Source organism: Rhincodon typus, chromosome 6 (assembly GCF_021869965.1).
Source record: "Rhincodon typus isolate 14 chromosome 6, sRhiTyp1.1, whole genome shotgun sequence".
NCBI classification, from domain to species: Eukaryota; Metazoa; Chordata; class Chondrichthyes; order Orectolobiformes; family Rhincodontidae; genus Rhincodon; species Rhincodon typus.
Window position 1 is genome coordinate 50,414,247 of NC_063337.1, and position 25,000 is coordinate 50,439,246.

The window sequence follows — 25,000 nt, forward strand, 5'->3', positions numbered from 1 at the left end:
TGCCATTTAGTCTACCCCCCACTCCTGCTTCCTTCAGTCATCCATGTTTGGTTGCCAGCCCTAATACCTATACCTTTAGCTTATAGAGTCTTACAGCACAGAAACAGACCCTTCTGTCCAAGTTCACCATGTTCCCAAACCGAACTAGTCCCACTTGCCCGTATTTGGCCTGTATTCTTCCAAACCTTGCCTCTTCATGTACTTATCCAAATGTCTTTTAAATGTAACCGCACCTGCATCCACCACTTCCTCTGGCAGTTCATTCAACAGTCTAACCACTGTGTAAAATAGTTGCCCCCTCATTTCCTTTTTAAATCTTTCTCCTCTCACCTTTTTTAAAAAAAAATGCCTCTTAGTTTTGAACTCCCCAATCTTAGGGAAAAGTTGCTAATCAACTTATCTATACCCCTTATGATTTTATATACCTCTATAAAGTCACCCCTCAATCTCCCATGCTCAAGTGAAAAAGTCCCAGCCTATCCATATAACTTAAGCCCTCCATTCCTAGCAACATCCTGGTGAATCTTTTCTGAACCCTCTCCAGTTTAATAATATACTTCCTATAACAGGGCAACCAGAAACCCACACAGTACTACAGAAGTGGCCTTACCAACGTACTGTACAAACTCAACATTATATCCCAACTCCTATACTCAAAGGTCTGAGCAATAAAGGCAAGCATGCTAAACACCTTCTTAACCACCCTGCCTACCTGTGACTTCAATGAATTATGTACCTGAACTCCTAGTTCTCTGTTCTACAACAACTACCCAGGGCCCTAAGTCCTGCTTGTTTGTTTTACCGAAATGCAATACTTCACGTTTATCCAAATTAAACTCCATCTGCCACTCCTCAGCCCATTGACCCAATTGATCAAGATCGCTTTGTTGTCTTAAACCTTCTTCAGTGACCACAATACCATGAATTTTGGTGTCATCTGCAAATTTACTAACTATGCCTCATATATTCTCATTCAAATAATTTGTATAAATGACAAAGAAAAGCAGACCCAGTACCAATCCCTGTGGAACACTGCTGGTCACAGGCCTCCAGTCTGAAAAACAACTCTTCACCACCACCCTCTGTCTCCTCCTCAAGCCACTTTTGTATCCAATTGGCTAGCTCGCCCTGGATCCCATGTGATCCAACTTTACTCATTAGTCTAGTTTAACATGAAGTTTTTTTTTGGATGGGCCTTGCTTCATTGTAAATGTGCTATGTAAATACAAGTCATTTTAGTTGGTAAGCTAACAGTAGAAAATCTGCTGGGAAGCTAGTTTTTAAAAACTTGTAGCTTTGCTTAGTATTAATTGCTAAATCACTTTTCCCCTCACCGTCCTGATTGTTGTGCAGGTGTTCTACACTGAGCTAGTCTTGAAAGGAAATTACTTAATTCCTTGGCTGCCTGGGATGTTCACTCAATGGTGAAAAACCACTGGAGCATATTTACGTTGCTGAGAGGCATTTTAGGAAGAAGCACCAAATTTTTTTTGTCTTTATTTTGGTAATTCCATGACTGTGGATCTGGAGTCACAAGTAGGCCAGATTACCTTCCTTAAAGGATATGAGTGAAGAGTTTTTATGATGATCAACTGTGGTTGCCATTAGGCTAGCATTAGACCCAGAACATTAGTCTGGGTTCATAAGACCATAAGACATAGCAAAAGAAATTAGGCCAATCGGCCCATTGAGTCTGCTCTGCCATTCAATCGTGGCTGATAAGTTCCTCAACCCCATTCTCCTGCTTTCTCCCCGTAACCCTTGATCCACTTAACAATCAAGAACCTGTCTATCTCAGTCTTAAATGTACTCAATGACCTGGCCTCCACAGCCTTCTGTGGCAGTGAATTCCATAGATTCACCACTCTCTGGCTGAAGAAGTTTCTCCTTTATCTCCATTCTAAAAGGTGTTCCCTTTACTCTAAGGCTGTGCCCTTGGGTCCTAGAATCTCCTACCAATGGAAGCATCTTCCCAACATCCACTCTGACCAGGCCATTCAGTATTCTGTAAGTTTAAATTAGATCCCCTCACATCCTTCTAAACTCCAATGAGTATAGTCCCAGAGTCCTCAAATGTTAAGCTTCCCATTCCTGGGTTCACTGACATTACCAACAGACTCCCAGGGGAGGTGGGGGAGTAGTGGTAATGTCTGATATTTCATCAAAATATGAATTTTATAAAGCCTCCCACAGATATTTGTCACTTTCATTTACATGCAGCATTGAATTTTGAATGTTTGATCCATGAAATTTATTCTTGCTTTTGTTCCTAGCCTACAATGATGATGACATAGATAACCTATCTCCTTTGAGGACTACCTTTGTTTCCAGTGTACAACCTGACTACCTCAACAAATCAAACTGCAAGTGCATATTTATTGCCTAGCTTTGTTTTTTGTGTTTTTCTAAACTGTTATCCAAAGTTATGAAACCAAAATATTACTTCCTAACTCAAAATTATTGATGGGGAGTAGTCCATACTTTCCAAATCATAATTCTTTAAAATTACTTTTCTTTAAAACAGTGACTTTTTATTTTGGTTCAAGCTGTCATGTTGTCCAGTTGTTTTGGAAGGACTGGGAACCAAGAGAAGCCATTCCAAAATGGAGCTAATTGCATAACCAGCTAGACAGGCACAAAATGAATTTAAGAAAGACTCACCCTATTAAACAAAAATACAGGTCTCATTAAATAACCACTAGCATAGAAAAATGCAAAACAGGGATTTCTTGTATTTGACACCACAAGATGAGGGAGGTATCTGTGATCGAGCAAAGGCTGGGATTCTTTTATTCACCGGAATAATGCTGGAATAACAAATTGGCTTGGCATCCGGGTATAGCCTGGTAAAAGCATTTTACTGAAGTTTTGTGAATGACAAGTCAGGCCCCTGGGGGTTCTTGCTAAGAATCAGAACATTAGATCTAGAGATGGCTGTTAGCATTCAAATAGATAGTGTTGTTGGGGTTGTATATTTCCAGTGTTATGATTGGTCATACTGGACAAATAAGATTCTAGAGTGAAACCTGTCTTAATAGTTTTATTTTTGCATATTTGTTCTGACAACCAGACAACTTTCTCAAGCTCTCAACCTGGACACTAAACTCTGCCTAAAGATTTTGACAAATGAAAAGTCATGCCAGCAGAAGGACTGTTTTCTTCTGAACCCAACCTACCAATGGCCTCTGATCGTTTATTTATGTGTAGGTCATTAAAACCTCTGCAGTTACCAGTGAAGCGCTCAGTAGCTGATACTTAATTGAATTTAAGTCACATGCTGTCTTGGAAATGTTTGAACTTGCTGATCAAATTTGACTTTCTGGCCCGTTTTCAGTAAGAAAAAGTACCTTCACAGAACTGAAACCTGAAATCCATTATTTACAAACCTTTAGCTTGTGGCAAACCTATATCTCCTCCATTTTAATTGTTTGGTGGACAAGGTCTAAAAGATTAAATTTTACAATGAGCATCTATGAATTGGTGAAACCTGTTAAGTTAATCATAATAGTGGTAATGTTCCCTGCCATGGGTTCAAGTCCCACATGCTCCAGAGGTGTGCAACATCTCTGAACAGGTTGATTAGGGAAGAAAGGCAAAGAACCCAGCTGCTACATTGGTTATTTTACATTTGATGTGTACAGATATGCAGACTAATTAAACAAACTATTATTAAAAGGTGGATCAACCAATTACCAACACCAATTGAAAAAAATGCTTGAAGATTTGGTTAAAAGAAAAAAGGAAGCCACAAAAGATCTTTCATTGATGAATCAGGTATGTTTATCATTTAATTTTTAAAAACCTAAAAATTTTGTTAAAAACAAAAATAAACTTTTCTGTGTAGGCAGTGCCAGAATACCTCTAACGAGGGGAAAGTGGGTGAGAGCCACATTCAAAAATCCTGGTAGTATTTCAGAAGGAATACAGGTAATTCATGTTCATGCAGCTAGCCCCCCTTTAATCCCAATATTATTGATTTTAACCTTTGAACCCAATGCAAAAGATAAACTGTCCACGGAGTTTGGTGCCAAAGACTGAAGTCTGCTAGTTTTTAATCTCGTCCAAGCTTTTATGCTGCAATAAAATTACACCATTTTGCATTTCCATTTTGACTTATTATCCAATTGCTTCTTCAGTTCTCTGCCAAAGTGTAGGTCTGAGATCACTTCAAACTCCTCCCAGGGTACAGCAAAAACAATACCTCCAAAAACTACCCCAGCTGGAATAGGGACAGAACTGAGCAGTTGGCAACAATCTCAGCTATATTGGCTGTAGTCCCAGGTCCCAGTTGCTGTGGTAACATATACTTTCAAGTATGTGCTGTATTGCCAAGCTATAAAGTCATGGTAGAGGCTCCCATTTTCTTTCCACCATGTGGCTGACCAGGAAAATCAACTGCCTGCCATTGATATATGCTGTAAGGATTAAAGATTGATACTAAACACATTTGGCTATCCTATGAACCATGGCCAATCCGCAAATACATGGACACTGAACTATAGGTCCACTTGCTGTAGTTTCATTAATGTTACATTGCAACTGAATGTTCCTGTCCCCACACTACAGTGCTTGCTTTCACCCAGTTTCTGCCTGGATGAGATCTAAAAACGACAGATGTAAACAATAACAGTTGCTTCATTGGTTTCATAGATGAGCAAATTGTTATTTTGAAACCAATTTACAATGAAATTAGAATCTACTAGTTTCAGTAACTGCAACTGTCTTAGTTACGTTCTCAGCAGCAAATGCTATTTATCAAAAGGCTCAGTCAATGAAAATGCACCCAAATACTTGCATATTCAAGTTTTGTCTCCTATTATTTCCCAAACAAATCACCTGTGCGGATTTGCACTTGGGTTATGCACTTGGCCTGTTGAGCTGTGGATTTAGTGACTGACTTTACAATTTTTTAAAAACTTAATCCCACACAGAGAGAGTTCATCCAGTTTTGCAAGACATTATACAGTATGTTTCGAGAAGATCCAGAAGAGAACAGTCTTTACCAAGCTATTGCTACAGTCACTACTCTTCTACTTCAGATTGGGGAGGCAGGACAAAAAATACGTAGTTCAGGAAGTATTTCCAAACTGCCTGCAAGTTCTAAAGAAACGGAGGTACTGACACCTACAAACACAGCGTCTGCTCCATCTGAAGGAGTGGATATGGGCCTGAAAAATAATCCTCCACCTTCACAGTCTGGAGAGGATGACTGGAGTGTGTCCTTTGAGCAAATTTTGGCTTCACTGTTGACTGAACAATGTTTGGTGAACTTTTTTGAAAGGTCAGTAGCTGTAAAAAGTAAACTCCTTCATGCAAAAGCAAATCAGTATCAACAGAGAATTAATCAGACAATCCACTAGCCTTTTAAATATTTGTTTCAACGCTGGCAGTTGAAACCTTGAAGTTCTACTGTAAATAAGTCTGTGCTGTCCTAAATGTTTGGGTACATGTCCAAGTTTACAGATTGTATGTGCAATTTTGAATAAATTCATTTGAGTACTTTTTGTGCCTAGCTTAGTGTTTGATCTACAAAGGTTCCCAAAAAGGTATGCAGTCATTTTTAACTTTATTTTTAACAAAGCATTTACAATTTAATTTTCATCAACGTTGACTGTTTGCAGACCTGTAAAACAAAAAAATTAAATGTTAATCTGGTTGTCTATCTAAATTATATATTTTGATGCCCCAGACCAGTTCCAGCCAGTTAATGGCATTTTAATAACCTGTAAAGTCACCATTTTAACTAACAATACTGGCATTAGTCAATTCTTCAACAACTACAACAGAATTACTTTTTTCAAAACTATTAGCAGTCCTAAAAGTATCATCCAACCTACTTTCAGACAGCATCTATTCTGCCACAATAAACAAAAGAGAACTGCAGACGCTGGAAAATCTCAGCAGGTCTGGCAGCAGAACGGGACTGAAGAGCCACTGGACCTGAAACACTGCTTTCTCTCCACAGATGCTGCTACGCCTGCTGAGTTTTATTTCTGCCATAATTATGTCTTTATTCCAGTCTTGCAGTTGTTTAGATTGAGTTTAAAACAAAGCTTCCTTCTAATCCAAGCTGTTGGCAGGATCGTTAAGATTTTAAACTTCAGCTATTGGAACAGGCCATTTCCTTGGGAGCAAGGAGGATTAATTTCAGGCACCAGTAGTTTTTGAATTAATTCAAGTATGATTGATAGGTTACTTGTTCCTTGTGAAACCAATAAGTAAAACTGGTTATGCATGGAGCCATCACACAGCAGATTTTAAACAGAATTATGGGGAGTATTACAGAATAAATCAACAGGAGAGTTTTTCCTTTAAAAGCCACAGACTTTCAACAGTTCAACAGACTTTTATGTATGAGATTAGTTCCAGTAGATCACTAGACAGTGATGATCTCCTGCCTTCAAAGCAAAAAGACTTTAGGATGGTAGGGTAATTATTATAGCAGACCTGGAACCATGATAAACAGGACCGGCACATAAGCTCAGCCACACATTAATTTGGACCATTAGCAAGCTATCCTTTTTTATCAACTGATCTTTAAATTTGCTCCAACTTACCCTTGTAGGATGTGACAGGAACATAGGTTACCAACGTGTAAAGTTTGTTAGGAGAATCCTCATCCTCATTGCGCTTTCTGGACAAACGAACACGAATGCGATATGGAACATTCCTGGAAGAAGTGTAAATTTTTGAAATTCTATGGCTTCATATTTTAAACATAAAACTTAAGAACTGGATCTATCACAATTACCCATCACCAACACAAACTTGATGTATCATGATTGTACAATATGACTGACATTTAATATACAAGCCTTCATGTTTGTTATCCAAAATATCCTCTTAAACCTTAATCTCGCTATTATATCTCATCATAAACAAGTTAGCTTCAAGAAGGTAGAAATAGGCAACAGTTGAGGATCTGTATTAGGATCATAGTTATACACTTTATATTAATGACCTACACTTTGGAATTAAGACACCAAATAGGGATGGGGTGGTAATGCAACGAATGTGTTATATTTTGGCCAAAAAAGTTACATATTGCTTTTAAAGTAAATTTAAAGTAGGCACAGGAAATGAGGATAAATACAAATATATAAATCAAAGCAAGATAGGAACTGAGTAGAGAACCTGGAGAGCAGCAGCAGCATTTCTGCTTTGCAAATAGTCCCTGCTGTACTGGCCAGTGCCCAATGCCTGAAGTAAATTTTGAGTGGCTGAGCGTTCCTGATGTTTAAAGGCCAAAAAGGGCTCCCCCCCCATCCCCCAGCCTTGAAATACATTCTAGCCAGTAAAATGATAATTAACTGGCTATCTGTTTTGTTTGTAACTTTCAAAAGAATTGGCCAAATCTAACTGTGTGTGTGTGTGGCGTGCACGCAGAAGTGCGGGATTACATCAGACAGTTTCTTCAAAGCTGGTACAACTGCAATCAATTCATACATGTCTCCTTAAGATAGCTGTAGTCAAGAACTGGCATTATACTACTATCAATATATAACTTGTATGACTAGAATATCCACAATGCTAGATTTATACAACTTGGAATCTACACAAAAGGTAATGATTTATATGGTGAATACTCATGGGTCCAAATATTGCACCTGGATGAAAGTGTGATAATTGGAAATGAAAAATCACCGAGAGGGATTTGCAATCTTTTCTAAGCAATCTCTGTTGGGTCATGCTCGAAGGTCATCTGGTGAAAAGCAGAGGCAATTACCTTTACAAAAATAAACACATAGGTTTAGGCAGTTGTACTAAATTCACTGCCAATCTAGATTTGAGAGGAATCAATCTTTTCCCAGTATAAATTCTATTAAACTTTCTGTTCAGCACAATCATTCAAACTTGACCCATTATGTTTAGCTTTCAGTAACTCACCTTAGGTAAAAGGTAAGAATTCACAGCTAAGTTCTACAATAGAATACCCAGTAATATCAAATGCTTCCCAAAAAGCGCTCTCAAATGAGCAAATATGATGCATCAACAGCTAACTGTAAGGAGGTCTTAAATCTCAATTTTGATTCTAGTGGAAGGCTGGGGCTCAAACAATTAGCTGAGGTATTAATATGCATTTGAATAATCCAATATTCAGTCAAACCCAACATTAAACGTTTCTTCTGAATACATTGAGAAACCAGTGTAGGGAGAGACTATCTTAAGAGAGGTTGGATAGGTCAGGCCTGTATTCATTGTTTAGAAGAATTAGAAGCGAACCTACAGAAATGTTCAAGATTCTTAGGGAAATTGACAGGGTAGATACAGATGTTGCCCCTTCTGGACAATCGAGAACCAGAGAGCATAATCTCAGTGTTAAGGGTTGCACATTTAAGACAGATGAGAAGCAACTACTTCTGAGGATAGTGCACCTGTAGAATTCTTTGCCAGAGAGGGATGTAGAGACAGGGTCATTAATTATTTTCAAGGCTGAGATATAGATTTTTAGAGAGCTATAGGGAAAAGGCAAGAAAAGTGGAGTTGAGGATTACCAAAACAGCCTTGATTTCAGTGAATGGCAAAGTAGACTCGATGGGCTGACTGGCTTACTTCTGTGCCTAAGTATTATGGTTCATATAAAATTAAATTGGAGAATAAATAATATAATGCCTGAAATGGTAAATAAATTAACAGGTATTTGACATCTGTTATCACAAAACAGGATGCAAGTATTGACAGAAGATTGGCAAAATATAAGTGATATGCCACAGGGTTTGATGCCAAGACCTCAACTGTTCACAATTTCTTTAAATGAAATGGATATAGGGATGGAAGGTATGGTTGCCAAACTGGCTGATGCAAAGATAGGTAGGAAAGTAAGTTGTGAAGAGGACAAAGAGACTAAAAAAAACATAAGTAGGTTATGTGAGTGGGTTAAGATATGGCAATTGCAGTACAAGGTGGGAAAATGTGAAGCTGTCCCTTTGACAGGAATGGTAATAAAGCACATTTGAAATGGCGAGACATTGCAAAGCTCTGATGTTTCAATGACTTCATTGAAACTTACAAGATCTTGAGGGGCCTCAACAGGATAGATGTGGAGAGGATGCTTTATTTTATGGGAGAATCTAGAATAAGGGATGTGTTTAAAAATCTGTTTGCCTATTTAAAACCGAGATGAGGCCGACTTTCCTTTCCTCTCAAATAGCTATGAGTTTTTGGAAGTCCCTGAAAAGGCAGCGTAAGCAGAGTATAATTTTTTTTGAAAGGCTAAAGTGATTGATTCTTGTTAAATATGGGGGTGAAAGATCATCAGGGGTAGGCAGGAATGCAGATTTGAATTTACAATCATCTTATTCAATGATGGAGCAGACTCAAGGGGGCAAATAGCCTACTCCCAATCTGTATGTTTTATGACTAAAGCTATTGTCTGATTTGCACCTGACAGAAGCACAAAAACAAGCAGAAAAGTCAGCAACATGGGAAACAGATCTTGAACACCCATCATGCTTTCTTTAAACAATAAAACCAATCTCTCCCAACTATCAGGAATAAGAAACATGTTTTAATATAAAGCCATTGAAAGATTTAGGAAGTACAACTAACTGGTCTTGCACATGCTATCTATTCTAAGATGTTTGTGAAATACAAGTAACTTTAGAAATTATCTCCTGTCCATTACATACCTTACACCTTTAGCCCAAACAGCCTTGTTCAATCGAGTATCAATGCGGACATCAGGAGTACCCATTTCCTTCACTGCAAATTTACGGATCTCCTTAATGGCACGAGGAGCACGTCTCTTAAAACCCCTTAAAAAGAAAATCCAAGATTTTATTTTGTCAATCACAATGCTGATTCTTCTTGACTATTAAGTCTTAATAGACATACTGCAACCAAATCCAGGCAGGATTTCAGTAAATACTACCATTTCAAGTAATTTTTGCATTCTAAAACAATCTATTCAGAGAAACTCTTGTTGCTAACGGATAGATGATAGAATGCCAGCTGAATGATAGCCAATTTGACCAGTCATTAATTCTAACACACTTCACAATATCTGGCCTGCATACTTGCAGGGTTTTTTTATTCATTAATGGGAATGAGGGCATCGCTGGCTAGGCAGCATTTATTGTCCATTCCTAATTACCCAGAGGGCAGTTAAGAGTCAACCACATTGCTGTGGGTCTGGAATCACACGTAGGCCAGACCAGTTAAAGATGGATTAGTGAACCAGATGGGTTTTTACAACAATTAACAATGGGTTCATGGTCTTGTTAGATTCTTAATTCCGGATATTTTATTGAATTTAAATTCCATCACCTGCCATGGTAGGATTCAAACCCTGGGTCTCTGGATTAACAGTCCAGCAATAATACCACTAAGCCATTGCCTCAGCAGCAGACCCAAACTGCTTTTAAATAAGTTGATGGTTTCTGCCTCAACTAAATTGGATAGCAAATTCAAGGCACCCACCACCCTTTTGGTGAAAAAAGGTTTTCCTCATGTCACCTCTAATCCTTCTACCAAGTGTTTTAATTTTGTACCTCCGGTAATTGGAGAAGTCAATGGAGAAACAGATATTTCCAATACGCTTTATCTAAGCCTCTTATTATTTTGTACAACATAATTAGGTCACTCCCTAGCCTCCTCTGTTCTAAGGAAAACATCTTAGTTCATCCAATCTTTCTTATTTACAACTAATGTCCTCAATACCTTGCTCAATGAAGTAAAGCATCCCATCTGCCTGAATTACTATCTTACCTACCTGACCTGTCACCCTCAGTGCACTCTAAGGTGTCACTTCTTCCATCCCTCTCAATTTCCTGCCATTTCATGCGTATTCCTTTGCTTTATTTGCCAACCCACTTCCCCAAAAATCTAAGAACTCGCACTTATACGGACTGAATTCCAACTGCCACTTTTCCATCCACTCAACCAAACATTGATATCTTCCTGCAGTCGCCAGTCAACCTAATCACTATCTATCCAGATTATTTTTGTGCTGAATTTCCCAACTGTTTCTCCCAATGACAACCTAAATCATCAGTACATTCTGCAAACAGCAAGGGATCCTAAGATTGGAACACCACTGGAAATAATTGGCAAAACTTTCATTGACAAAACCACTAGTGCATTTCACCTACAAGATTACCAGATGCACAAACTCAAGCAAAAAATTAACATCGAGCCTACTGATGGTTTGTTAACCCTGAATGTGGAGGTGAGACATACAGACTAGTTGAGTGCAGGTTCAAACTTGGTAGAGAACCAGCGGGAGTTTGCCAATTACAATCAATGGTCTAATCATTCTGATTTCAAAGCTAAATCCCAGTTTCAGTATGTTCTGATATTGTTCATGATAGCACTGACACCACTGTCCTTTTCATCGACGACAAACTGTTTTCTAGACAGATTCCATTGATGCAGTTCCAGGCTGGACCAGCTTATTCATAAGACCATAAGAACAGGAGTAGGCTGTTCAGCCTCTCAAGCTTGCTCTGCCACTCAACAGGATCATGATTGAGAGAGATAGTAGGAACTGCAGATGCTGGAGAATCAGAGAACAAGGTGTAGAGCTGGATGAACACAGCAGGCCAAGCAGCATCAGAGGAGCAGGAAGGCTGACTTTTCGGGCCTAGACCCTTCTTCAGAAAATTCTCCACAGCCAGCAGCTCCATTTCTGAAGAAGGGTCTAGGCCCGAAACGTCAGCCTTCCTGCTCCTCGGCCTGCTGTGTTCATCCAGCTCTACACCTTGTTATCTAGGATCATGATTGAACCCACTTTCCTGCATGTTCCCCATACTGATCAAAAATCACTCTCAACCTTGAATATAGACAGCCTTAATGGCCTGCATGAACAGAACTTCTGATCCCATATCCTCCCTGTAACCAAGGTATCTATTTCTATATGAATAATAGCACTTGGCACTTCCCAAGTCTCAACCCACTCTGGTGAAATTCAGATTCAGATATAACACAGTGTGAAGCTCGAGGTATACCGCAGCCAGGGAGCATCAGAGGAGCAGGAAAACTGACATTTTGGGTCAGGACCCTTCTTCAGAAAACATCAGAAAATCCAAAATGTCAGCTTTCCTGCTGCCTGGCCTGCTGTGTTCCTCCAGCTCCCCACTGATCTCTGACTCCAGCATCGGGAGTTCTTACTATCTCCAAACTCAGATCCATCCTTCTGTAATAACCAGCTGAATTATTCTATTACTCTCCTTGGGAACTACTTTACATATACTCAATCTTCCTTAAAACTCTACTTCCCACATTCTAACCGGCACTAAATCCCATTCATCCATATCCCTACTGACCTACACTGGTTCCTGGTCCATCAGCACATTTTAAATTGACCCCCAAGGTCTCACCCTCCCTTTCTCCAATTTCCTGAAACTAACTTGATAACTTTGCACCCATCTAATCCTAGGCAATTGTGTACCCCAACAATCCCTTTGTCCCATTCGGAACAACTGTGTCTTTTAACCATCACAGCCCTAAGCTCTAGGATTAATTCCTTAAACTTCTCTGCTTTTTTAACCTACCTTTTTGAATCAGCTTTTAATTAATTGTCCAACTTTTCCTACTTTAACTCTATATAATTGGCTTTGGTTTGTACTGGTATTTTTCTATGTGCATCTACATAGCGCCTTTACTGTAACAGATCATCACAGGAACATTTCACACGTTTTCAAAATAAAACACATAAAATACATTAGATGTTTGGGTAGGTGCAATAAAGCCAATGCACAGATGATGTCAATATGGACTTCAGCAAGGTGCTGAAAAAGGTTCTGCATGGTAGACTGGTTGGCAAGGTTAGATCACATGAGATCCAGGGTGAGCTAGCCAAGTGGGTACAAAATTGGCTCAAAGGTAGGAGACAAAAGATGATTCTGGAGGTTGCTTTTCAGACAGGAGGCCTGTGACCAGCGGTGTGCCGCAAGGATCGGTGCTGGTTCTACTGCTTTGTCATTTATATAAGTGATATGGATGCGAATATGAGGTATGGCTAGCGAGTTTGTAGGTAACACTTAAATCGGTGATGTAGTGAAGACAGCTATCTCCGATTACAACAGGACTTTGATCAGATGGGCTTGTTCAGGATGGATATGATCAGGCCCAGGGGATTTATTCATCTTAATGTGCTTTAAGGTCATGTGTATGGGGTCCAAAACATTCCCACTTGTTTCCTTTATTTCCTTAGCATCCACGATTCTCTCCTCAGTGTTTACTGAGGAGAAATATTCATTAAAAATCTTGCCCATCTCCTGTGGCTCCACACATAAACGGCCATCCTGATCATTAAGGGGACCTATTCTCTCCATAGCCACCCTTTTACTCTTAATATAGCTATAGAAACTCTTGGGATTATCTTTAACCTTATCTACCAGATCAATCTCATACCCTCTTTCTGCTCTTCTGATTTCCCTTTTGTGTGCTCCTACACTTTTTATAGTCATCTAGGGATTTACTTGAGCCTGATAGCTTAAACCCAACATACGCCTTCATTTTTTTTTCCTGACCAGAGCCTCAATATCCCTTGTCAGCCAGGGATCCCTAAACCTACCAGCTTTTCTGTTCACTCTGACAGGGACATACTGCTCCCGAACTCTTGATATCATATTTGCTAGTCGTTGCTTTTCCATCAAACAGACTCACACAATCGACCTCGGCTAGATCCTGCCTATTGGTCCTAAAATTGGCCCGGCTCCAGTTTAGCACCTTAACCTGTGGACCTGTCCTATCTCTTCCCATAACTACGTTAAAACTAAGAGAGGTATGGTCACTGGACCCAAAGTGCTTTCCAACTGACACTGCACTCACTCCATTGTCAGAACATACCTCCTCAGATAGTGACATCAATTACAGTGCAAACGTTTTCTTGGTCTTCAGTTATACCTAAAATCTGTAACCTCCAGACTTGTTTTGGAGTGGTGAGGATTTGTAAGCAGCAGACAAGGTTTTGCTGAGACCACAGCTTGAATATTATGCGCAGTTTCAGTCTTTTTTCATTCACTCCTGGGACATGGGCGTCACTGGCTGGACCAGCATTTATTGCCCGGCCCTAGTTGCCCTTCGGAAGCTGGTGATGAGCTGCGTTCTTTAATTGCTGCAGTCCACGTACTCTAGGTATATCCACAATGTTGTTGGAATTCCCTCCCTAACAAGAATCTTAAGATGCGACATGAATGCCAGCTACTTACAAATCACAAGCAATCCAAAGTAAGGCCAGAGGTTTCAGCTTCTGGACGTAACTGAAGACCAAGGAAACTGTGCAACACAACTAATGTTGTTAGGTTTCTGCAGGTTGGGTCTATATGAACAGATTTAGTGATATGGCAAAAAACGCTGAGGCAACGTGAGAATAGCTTTCGTTCTGCGCATTAAGTGTTTAGAATCTGGAATGGGGAGAATAGTTGGGGGACTTTCATAGTGAAACCGGATAAACATCCAAAGATTTCAGATAGATAATTGAAAACGTTAGGGAGTCATACTAAATAAGTTACTCTCTACAGAGCCAACACAGACGCAACACGCCAAACAGCCACCTCCTTTTTACATAGAAGGAAAATGTGGCAACTGCTGGAAATTTGAAATAGACCAAAAAAATACTTGAAACACATACATCATGTCTGGCATCATCTGTGGAAACAAACAAATTCTCTATACTGAGATGGTGCCATATCTGCTGATATGATGCCTGTTTACCCTCTTTTCTGTGTGATGGAATACCCCCAACTCATCTGGATGAACGCAGCTCAACAATACAACAAGTTTAACACTGTTCAGAACAAAGCAGGCCACTTGATGGTCACCCCATTCATCATTCTTCAACATCATGCTCTCGACCATCAATACATGGTAAACTTTAAGTCACCACAGTCCCAGAGGGCAGCTCTTTCAAAGACAGACAACTGGCATTGGTTTAACCTAAGGGTACCATGCTCAGGCAAGGTTGAGAAAGTGGAACCTTCAATGTAAACCCAGTTGATGTGGGAATTGAACCCGCTGTGTTGGCACCACTGTGCACTGCAAACCAGCCATCCTGCCAACTGACCCTAGAAAATACATAGTTCATAGTAATAGTGTATACACCCTGCAAAATGCACTGCAATAACTCACAATGAGATAGCAAGAACTGCAGATGCTGGAGTCAGGGACAACACAGTATGAAGCTTTTTCTGAAGAATGGTCCCAACCCGAAACGTCCATTTTCCTGCTCCTTTGATGCTGCCTAGCCTGCTGTGCTCCTCCAGCTCCACAATGTGTTGTGCTCCACACCTTCCAAACCCATTACCATCCTGAGGGACAATGGCAGTAGATGTGCGAGAACACCAGGACCTCCAAATTCCTTCACGTCACACCACCCGGACTTGGAAATATAACACTATTCCTTTACTATGTTTTATCCTAGAACTTACAAATTGCATCAAGAATGGACATGTACCATTGGACGGCAGCAATTCACCACCAACTTCTCAAGGTCAACTAGGAATGAACAATAAATGTTGGCACAGGCAGCAACATCCATCTCCCATGACTAAATGGAAAAACTCTATATAAATGACACCATCACTTCAAAACTACCTTAGATAACAAGGCAATCTGGAAAACCCCAACTGTTGAAAATAGGACATCCATCCCTTCAGGAGCTTCACAGAATCCCTATAATGTGGAAACAGGCCTTTCAGCCCATTGAGTCCACACCGAACCCTTGAAGAGCATCCCACTCAGAGCCACCTCTCTACCCTGTCACTGTAACCCTGCATTTCCCATGACTCCCCGACCTAGCCTGCACATCTACGGACAATTTAGCATGGCCAATCCACCCAGTCTGCACATCTTCAAACCTGCAGGCATAAGAGACATATTTCCGGCCAATTAATCCAGATGATCATAAATTCTTTTTACTTACACGCCGTGGATACGCTTGTGGACATTTATTGTATATTCCCTCGTAACCACCTCGTTGATGGCTGAGCGGCCCTTCTTTTTCTCTCCACCTTTCTTAGCGGGAGCCATCTGTGAACACGGAGAAGAATCGGGTACGAGTTATAACAGGTGAAATAAACAGCTTCACAAACTACTGCAATCCTTTAGCACCGAATGAAGCTGTGACCTGCAGCCACTCACTCGCCGAGGTCCCGCGCTCTGCTCGGTGCTGAGTATCTGGAGCCAAGACTCCGCAGAAACAGCGGGCAATATCTGTGAACGAGCCGAGCCGAGCCGGGGGCTGCCCAGTCAAACAGACCGGCCCAGGGCAGCGGTACTTAGACGGGCGCCAAGGCGCACATTAGGCCCCAGGATCGAAGACCCGACTCGAACATTTAATCTCAATTAAACACCCCGCCGGCAGGTCGAGGAAAGGAAATAAGCCCAGCAGAAAGTTGCCCCCTCTGCCTGACTCTGATTCCCCCATATTATCCTGCTGTGCGAGCTACACAATCGAAGGATGGAGACAGATTTGTATCGGCGCTGCCCGGACCGAGACACTCACCTCGTCCGGAAAATGTCGGAAAGGAAGGACCGGTGCATTGTGGGTGGTTATTCAGGGGGAGCGCTTCCGGAGCAGAGTCAGGAACCTTGAAGATCTCTCAGCCTGGTTACATAGAATTCTGCTTCACTCCTATAAACAGCAGGGGCTGAATTCCAATCTCAAATTTCACAGTGTATTTTGTAATAATATACTGTTGGCTCATTACTGGGGGCAGAGGCAATGGCCCAGTGATATTTTTGCTGTAGTAGTAATCCAGAGACTCAAGTAATGTTATAAGGTTCACATCCAGAGACTCAAGTAATGTTATGAGGTTCACATCCTGCAATTTGAATTCAATAAAAATCTGGAATTAAAAGTCTAAATGATGACCATTAAACCACTGTTCGTTGTTGTTACAAAACCTATCTTGTTTACTACTGTCCTTTACCAAACAAAAACTTCTGTCCTTGCTTAGTTTATCTGTTTCAGAGATAATTGGAACTGCAGATGCTGGAGAATCTGATATAACAAGGTGTAGAGATGGATGAACACAGCAGGCCAAGCAGCATCAGAGGAGCAGGAAAGCTGACGTTTCGGGCCTAGACCCTTCTTCAGAAATGGAAAATCTGAAGAAGTGTCCAGGCCTGAATCGTTGGCTTTCTTGCTCCTCTGATGCTGCTTGGCCTGCTGTGTTCATCCAGCTCTACACCTTGTTATCTTAGTTTATCTGTATTCTGTTTATCTGACAGTATTGTTTATCCTTTAACGATATATCTTATTTTCTAACTTATATAATGGATCACTGTAAGGTAATTTTTTTTTTGTTTCTCTATTTTTGTATCTAGGTATTTTGTACCTAAGATAGCACCATGAGGGGCAACATTGTAAACTTTTCACTGTACTCCTGTACTTTAGTACATGACAATAAACCAAATTCATCCTTCTATTCTAGTTTTGTTACACATGACTCCAGACCCATAGCAATGTGGTTGACTCCTAATTACATTCTGAAATGGCCACTCAATTGTATCAAATGCTAGAAAAGGAATGAAACCAAGGCACCAGAAACAACAATGGCAAATACAGCCTATCAATTCTGTAAAATCTCCTCTGGGCAAAGACAAGTTGTGTGGTACATGAAGGGACAGCAATAGTGCAAAGGAGTACGGTTGACGCAGAGAGCTGGAGTTAAAAAAAATTGGTCACTTTATCTGAATGTGCACAGTGTCCACAATAACACAGATGAACCAGTGACACAAATAAGAGATCAATGTTTCAGACTAAATTGTCATTACAGAGACATGGTTACAAGGGGACCAAAGTTGGGAAATACATATTCCACGGTACACCACATTTCAAAAAGAACAGAAGAAGAACACTGCCGATTCTGAGCCATTGTAATTTCATGCATAACTCATATCCAAAATATCACAATAATTTTGGTTGCAGTTTTGCTATGGACACTGATAAACTGAGTTTGGATGTGCAGAAAATTATATGACATTGGATTTGTGAAGAACATGGGTATAAAGGTACATTAACTTACACTTTGTGATGTATAGCAATGATTTCTACTATTTATTACAAAATGGTCACTGACAAAAAAAAACAAATATGAAATGGATTGATGCATTTTATACAAAATTAGACTAAAATCCACTTTTGTTGCAAAGAATCATTTATACAGAAATTACTCATATATTACAGTGTCTGTCTGATAGACAGTTCCTCACTCACTTTTTATTTAGAGATTTTTATGTAACAAATGCAGCCTTAATAAAACATATAAATCAGAAAAAGTGCATGTGTTTGAAAATTATACAACACAAAGTAAACAGTTTCCTTTTAAACATCCAGTGTTGTAGAACTGATCTTTTTCCATTAATGATTATTCTGTTGAATGTGACATTAAGAATTTGTCCAAAGTATATGTCCTTGAAGGGACCTAGTAGCCAATACACAACATCAGCTGTTGCATTATACTAAATGTGCCAATTTAGCACAGGGAATCGTAAAATATATCTTGATTACATAATAGGAACAAGGTTATGTTGCAAACATAATAGCTGATTTTGTGCAAAAAGCTAGGTACATCGTTCCCAGTTTCTTGTCATGCTTGAATCCATTCAGGTTAAGTCATGGCATATAAGGATGCCATTCAGCCCATCAAATCCATGATGGATCTCTGTAAAACAATCCATGTAGCCCCATTTCACATTCTATCCACACAGCTTGCAAGTTTATTTCCCAGCTGTTGACTGATAACAGCAAACTTAGAAAGTATAAAAGGAATCTGAGGCAAGCCTGTACATCTGTACATATAAGGGATAATTTCCTGACTTTACATTTTTGACGAAAAATTCATCTGGTGAGAGTGTGCAATGAAAATCCTGGCACACAAAGCTCACGTCCTTCTGACCACTTAAACGAATAATTGGACAATTACATAAAGAGCACCAGAATCTCTGAAATATGGTGCTGGCAAGCAAGTCTTTTCCAGCTGTACAAAGTTAGAAAATTACTGGCGTTATGTGTTTAAAAAAAAATAAGCTTTGAACTATTCTAACTTGGATTATGCTAATGAGTTATACAACAAACTCAGTAATCATTTCAAAACATCCCTAATGCTGCTGGTGTTTCAATCCATTAACCAGCAGTACATGTGGCCTTCTCACATTAAAATAATCAGAATTTAAAAATTACATGAAAACAGTAAAATTAAAACAATAAAAATAAAAACTGAGTGTAACCTATAATGCCAAATTGTAGCTTTCAATGTGCCATTCTTCTCCCATTTCCAATTAACAATCATATAATTAAAATATGTTACAATAAATTTTGTGAAGCTTTATATTTTAACACATTGTCTGGAAACAGTAAAAGTGTAGCACATTAACTGCAATTTATTAAACTGAAAGGGTGGATATTGCTTTAAACAAGTTTATTAATTTATATTTCTTAATTGCTGGAAGGCTACTGCGTGAGTTAAACATTTGATGATTCAGAGAGGCGCTGTACACGTTGTCTTTGCTGAGGTTGTGGGTGGTAGCCCAGAATTTCCTGTTGCTGCGGATAAGGAGGAGGGAGAAGAAGCAGCTCTGGTTGTTCACCTTGCAAGGAACTGGATGTTTGAGCCTGCTGGAAATATCAAAATATATTATTGAATGGATTACATTTATTGAGCATGAAATTGACACATTTTCTGACTGTATATAAATGATCAGGGTGCAATCGCTGGTTAGACCGAATGGTCATAAATTAAGTGCATTGTAAAATGTTTACACAGGAAATTTGGTGAGGTTTTGAATTCAGTCCAGAAGGGGTAAGAACAATACATGCGGACAGTTCTAAGCATGATCTTCTTTATGGAGTAACAATTTCCCCAATTCAACTGCTGTGCAGATGTGCTGGTCTCTATTCAGTCCCAGGTATTTTTGGGACCCCTGGCTTACATGGACTCATGTATTTTTGTTGCTATTGCCCATGGTTCTTTGACTGTGTGTGGTACCCCTCCCTCACTATCACTTTGTCTGCATGGGAACTGCCCTGGTCCCACTTAATTTAGTAAGGGAGGTGTTTGCCAATTCAATTTCACGCTCACTACTTTCATTCTATTAAAATCTACAAGTTCTTTATTGACCCCTTTTAACTTTATTGGCCTGATATCAGCCTTTATGTCTCTGCAGAGCTCTGCTGAAACTGTTTAGTTTGTACAGCCTCTCTAGGCTGTCTATTGGGCTCCATTCTATGTCCTTTTCACTCCAAGTTCTTTCTTGGCTTTTTGAGTTCAGCGGGTTTTATCCTGACACTTTTAATCTAGCCAAATCTGACAGACCCTTTTTGAACTCCTGTGAATGTTTGTTCTATTTTCAAACTATCAAAGGGCTTTTTTTTTAATGCTTTCAGGATATTTGGGACCTCTTTTGTTCTCTGTAACTAAAGAGAACCTTTCCAATTCCCTTTGCTGTTTGGCAGTTCTTTGTACTGCTCTGAGTTTTCTGGGCTTAATGCTCGGACCTTACCAAGCCATTTCCCAGCAATAAAGTCAATTTCCTCTGTTTCATTTCTACGTTTAACTTCATCCCCAGCACATTTTGCTGAATAATTTGTTGTCATTTGCGATCCTTTTTCCTGGAACTCAAGTCATATTTTTCTTTTTTCCAGCTTTATCAGTCATTTTTGATTAGCGTAATTAAAGTGGGTAAGGTACTCCAATCAGTATTGTGCTCTAACTCTCTATCAGTTCCAGATATGGAAAGCAATTGATTTAATGCAGGGGAAAAGAAGTACAAGAATAGGGCAGTTTTGTTATATTAGAACATTAATGTGACCACACCCACTGTGCATATACCTAAGGAAGGTTATACTTACCGTGGAAAGTACAGGATAGAGGTTCACCAGACTGATGTTCTGAAGAAGGGTCACTAGACCCGTAACGTTAACTCTGCTATCTTTCCACAGATGCTGCCAGACCTGCTGAGTTTCTCCAGCAATTTCTGTTTTTGTTTCAGATTTCCAGCAGTTCTTTGGGTTATTCATTGGATTGATTACAAGGAGGAGAGAATAGTCCAATGTGCAGGGGTTGAGTAGGATAAGACTATGCTCTTTAGAGTTTATAAGAAAGAGAGATGGCTTCATTGAAATAGACGACTCTGAGAGAGCTTCATAGGGTAGATGCTGAGAAACTGTATTCCTTGGCTGGCAAGTTTAGAACTAGACAGAAGAGTTTCATGATGGGGAGTCAATCCTTTCAGACCAAGCTAAATGGAAATCTCTTGCAGGATTGTAAATCTTTGGAAATTTCCACCAGAAAGAGCCGCGGAGGTACAGCCATTCAGTATATATATGGCTAAAATAGATAAATGTTTGGACTATAAGGGAATCAAGGCACAAAGGACCAAGAGGTTTTGCAGCTCAGAAGATAATGTCCCCACCTCTGAGCCTGAAACTCTGGGTTCAAATCCCACTCCAGGAGTTTTAGGCCATTGGACGGCCATCCATGATGCTGTTTAACAGGCTGATAATCATCCTGCTAATTCTACCAATACTTACCCACTATTTCTCAAAGGAAAATAAGTACATGTGAAGAAACAAAATAAGCAAGGCATCAGGTGGGAAAACAGAGTTATATAATCATAGAATCCCTACTGTGCAGAAACAGGCCCATTGGCCCATCAAATCCACACAAACCCTCCCAACAGCATCCTATCCAGACCCATGCTCCTACCCTCTCCCTGTAACTCCACACTTCCCATAGGAAATCCACCCAACTTACATATTCCTGGACACTGTGGGCAAATTTAGGATAGCCAATTCACCTAACCCTGCACATCTTTGGACTGTAGGAGGAAACCCACACAGACACAGAGAGAACGCACAGACTCCACACAGACAGTCATCTGAAGGTGGAATCAAACCTGGGACCCTGGCACTGTGAGGCAGCAATGCTAACCGACCACCATGAGGTTGATGATTGTATTAATGGTGAAGCAGGTTCAGGGGATGTAACTAACCTATTCCTTCTCCCATGTCTTATGTTCAGACAATAAACTATCATAGTTTAAAATGTCACATTTCAGAAGTGGTGGACTTTGTATACCATCTCAAAACACATCGGCAATGTCACAGGGAAGAGAGATTACGCCAAATATTTTCTAGTCAATGGAAAGAAAAATTGTGCAGGATGTAACACGGGAAATCTTTCTAAAGACCAAATGAATAGGAGAATGAAACCCCCTTTTAACATCTCATCATAGCCTGTTGGGAGGAGGTGGAATTCTGGTAATGCTACTGACTAGTGACCCAGAATTCTAGGCTAATGTTTGGGAGGTAGGGTTGAATTCCACATAGCAGATGGTGAAATTTAAATTCAATAAAATATTGGAATTAAACCCTGGTCTAATGGCAACCATGCAACCGATGCTGATTGTCAAAAGGACCCATCCGGTTCACGAATGTCCTTTGGGGAAGGAAATCTGCCATCCTTATTTGGTCTAGCCTATTTATGACTCAAGAGCCACAGTAATGTAATTGATTCTTAACTGCCCCCTGAAATAGCCCAGAAAGCCACCCAGTTCAAGGGCAATAAATGTAACATTTAATAGCAACACCCACATCCCATGAGTGAATTTTAAAATATTTGAAAGATGTCACCTCAGACATAGCAGTGAAATGAAGTGTCTGGCTAAACTGTGTGCTCAAATACTGTAATGGAACTTGAACTCACAATCTTCTGATTCAGAGCTAATTAACTGTATGTGTAGAGGAAGAAAGAGACACACAAACTTGGTACATTAAGAAAATATGATAAAATGACACAAAAATAGACATATAAACATAAACACATTATATTTACAAGATCCATCAGAAAGGACCTACCTGTAAATAGTGTTGCGGCTGCTGTTGTAGGTGCATAGTTTGCTGTGACAGAGGTGACTGTGGTATAGAAAATGCCGGAGTTACTATTTGACCCATAAGCACTGGATTGGAGATCATTGATACACTATTTCTAACTGGCTGTGGTGCCGGATTTTGGGGCAGTTGTTGTCCTTGTGAGTACCTGTCAAGAAACATTCATACAATGAAATATTATGTCAATATCAGCATCATTAACATTGCACAAACAACCCTCTTTAAACAATCATTACTTGCAGTTATTTGCTACATTAAATGCCAAGTAAATGTAGATGCCCAGTGCTGCCACTGGCCTTTACAAGAAATAGAATTTAAATATATCCCAGTGTATTTGCATAGCTTTATTAATCTTGAAAACAGTAGGATCCTCCACCGTGACTAGGGGCATGAGGGGAGAAAGATGCCAGGTAGTCTACTTTGGTCAGCCATCAAACAAGGTCAGAATTCAACTTTCCAATTTCTAGCTTGGTTGCAGGACAAAAAACAGCAGAAACATGTGTTCAAAGTTAGTTCAACAGATCCGCTGGTCAAGGCCCAGATTAATTTTTTCTAACTTAGGACAAAGGTTGACCAGGATCATACAATAACAAGGTCGGAGGTCAGTGAACACAATGACCAAGCAATAGTGTTATGTAGCCTTCAGATCACAATCACTGCTTCCTGTTTATTCAGACAGTCGATGTTAGTCATGATTCTGCTATTATTCTTGAACATAGCTGTCACCATGTTATAATATGATCAGATCCCTAGATACAAATAACTTGGAATTTGGGTAGAATGCTTCCATCAATTCTTCCTCTTATGTTAGTCAAGGGGTCTTCTAGTAGTCTGTGGTCAAGGACGAACCACATGTATGAGCCAGCAGAAGTCTTGGATAACAGCATGCATTTTTATTACATCTCAGTAACTATACACAGGTTGCTTTAACTCTTAAGCATATTAACGATTAATATCAAGAGGTAGGGAAGACACATATGCCTCCATAAGGAGATTGTGCCAGTGTCCAACAGCTCTGTGTTCTAACTGCCCTGAACTGTCCATTGCCCTGCCAGTGGCTATGATAAATATCAGAGTGGGTCGGCCTGGAGCTTAGCTCATTGATGAATCCTTTCACCTCCATTGTCTGACAGAAAATCTCCCCCAGGCTTTTTCCCACTCTATTGTCTCACAGAATATCTTGCCCAAGCTTTTTCCCACTTTGTTATCACGTTATACAAAAGTATAAACACTATACTACAATTACCATTACCCCCCAGTCATCCCATTCCCCTCAGGTTTCGAACTTACAGATTTAATTGATCTAGAGGATTCATAATACTTCCAGAACAAAGTATTTTGGACTTCAAAGATCAGTCGATCATAGGATGATTGTTGATCTTGATTCTGATTCTGATATTTTTCTTGAGTAGTCTATAAACCATTACTGTCTTGACATTCCTCATTGTGTTCATCAAATGAAGCATTAATGGATGAAACAAAGAATCTGTGGTTCTCCATGTAACTACCTCTGCTGTATGGCCCATGTATGATCATTGTTGGTCTTTCGATGCTGGGAGCACTGTACCATCTTGTTAAGTTTCTTTATCTGTATTCATCACCCATGGTCCTGCTACCGTGACATGTATTGGAGTGTAAACTGTTGTTGTCAATAAAATGGCTCCCTGAAGGAAAATAATATTTGTTTGGACTCAACTGTGCAATCAGTGTCTTTGATCCGATGACGTGTTGACTCTTCAGGACTTTTCCCTAGCAATAACGCTGATGGCAATCAGTCGTGTCAGACTGGGGTGGACCACTATTTTAATAAGACTATAATAGTATTGTGTTTCCTTTAAAAAACATTTGACTCTCTGTACCTCATATTCTCTTAGCTTTTGACTACAGACATCTTGGCAAGCTTGCTACATGCTGAAGTTCTAAAGTGACTGCAAACTGACTGAAAGGCTCATCAACAAACTGTAGTCCATTGTCAGACTGTTCACATCAGGGTTTCCTGTGTGCAATCAAAATTTCATGTAAACCCTGAAAACTGCATTGACCATTGTGGTATATACATTTTTAAGTTTAAGGTGACAGTGAAAAATAGTGCAACAGCAATAAGGTAGCACCATCAATCAAATTTAAATAGGGTTGCTCCCATTGTCTGCTGGGAAGAGTATG

General features: G+C 39.8%; 3 protein-coding genes across 4 annotated transcripts in view; 1 reads left to right on the forward strand and 2 right to left on the reverse strand.

Moving 5' to 3' along the window:
• The first annotated feature begins 1,998 nt into the window (after positions 1 to 1,998).
• Positions 1,999 to 5,499, forward strand: LOC125483312 (TBC1 domain family member 8-like). 2 transcript variants are annotated; one of them, XR_007262263.1, is made up of 3 exons: positions 1,999 to 2,367; positions 3,677 to 3,774; positions 4,932 to 5,499. XR_007262263.1 is itself a non-coding variant. In XM_048597985.1 (2 exons), the coding sequence occupies exons 1-2, from the start codon at positions 3,712 to 3,714 to the stop codon at positions 5,358 to 5,360; spliced, it is 492 nt and encodes a 163-aa protein (XP_048453942.1). In that variant the 5' UTR covers positions 2,415 to 3,711; the 3' UTR covers positions 5,361 to 5,499. The 2 variants fall into 2 exon arrangements, 1 of the variants encoding a protein (XP_048453942.1); XM_048597985.1 differs by lacking the exon at positions 1,999 to 2,367 and having other exon boundaries at positions 2,415 to 3,774.
• A 50-nt stretch (positions 5,500 to 5,549) lies between these two features.
• On the reverse strand, positions 5,550 to 16,544 carry rpl31 (ribosomal protein L31). The gene is made up of 5 exons (XM_020516034.2): positions 16,448 to 16,544; positions 15,866 to 15,972; positions 9,630 to 9,755; positions 6,558 to 6,670; positions 5,550 to 5,623 (listed from the first exon to the last, which is right to left on the reverse strand). The coding sequence occupies exons 2-5, from the start codon at positions 15,970 to 15,972 to the stop codon at positions 5,592 to 5,594; spliced, it is 378 nt and encodes a 125-aa protein (XP_020371623.1). The 5' UTR covers positions 16,448 to 16,544; the 3' UTR covers positions 5,550 to 5,591.
• A 1,774-nt stretch (positions 16,545 to 18,318) lies between these two features.
• The window catches only part of LOC109916311 (neuronal PAS domain-containing protein 2), a 131,700-nt gene continuing 125,018 nt past the window's right edge, over positions 18,319 to 25,000 (reverse strand). The window contains exons 22-23 of the mRNA XM_048597984.1: positions 22,805 to 22,985; positions 18,319 to 19,564 (exon numbers count right to left, since the gene is read on the reverse strand). Coding sequence (XP_048453941.1) covers positions 19,412 to 19,564; positions 22,805 to 22,985 — 334 coding nt within the window. The 3' untranslated portion in view covers positions 18,319 to 19,411. The remainder of the gene's footprint in view (positions 19,565 to 22,804; positions 22,986 to 25,000) is intronic.

Excerpts from the sequence above, each read along its gene's own strand:
- LOC125483312 (XM_048597985.1), top strand. The coding sequence starts at position 3,712 with ATGCTTGAAGATTTGGTTAAAAGAAAAAAGGAAGCCACAAAAGATCTT. Across the intron at positions 3,775-4,931 it reads ATCTTTCATTGATGAATCAG|AGAGAGTTCATCCAGTTTTG; the intron begins GTATGTTTATCA and ends AATCCCACACAG.
- rpl31 (XM_020516034.2), bottom strand. The coding sequence starts at position 15,972 with ATGGCTCCCGCTAAGAAAGGTGGAGAGAAAAAGAAGGGCCGCTCAGCC. Across the intron at positions 9,756-15,865 it reads CACAAGCGTATCCACGGCGT|GGGTTTTAAGAGACGTGCTC; the intron begins GTAAGTAAAAAG and ends TTTCTTTTTAAG. Across the intron at positions 6,671-9,629 it reads GTTTGGGCTAAAGGTGTAAG|GAATGTTCCATATCGCATTC; the intron begins GTATGTAATGGA and ends CACTTCTTCCAG.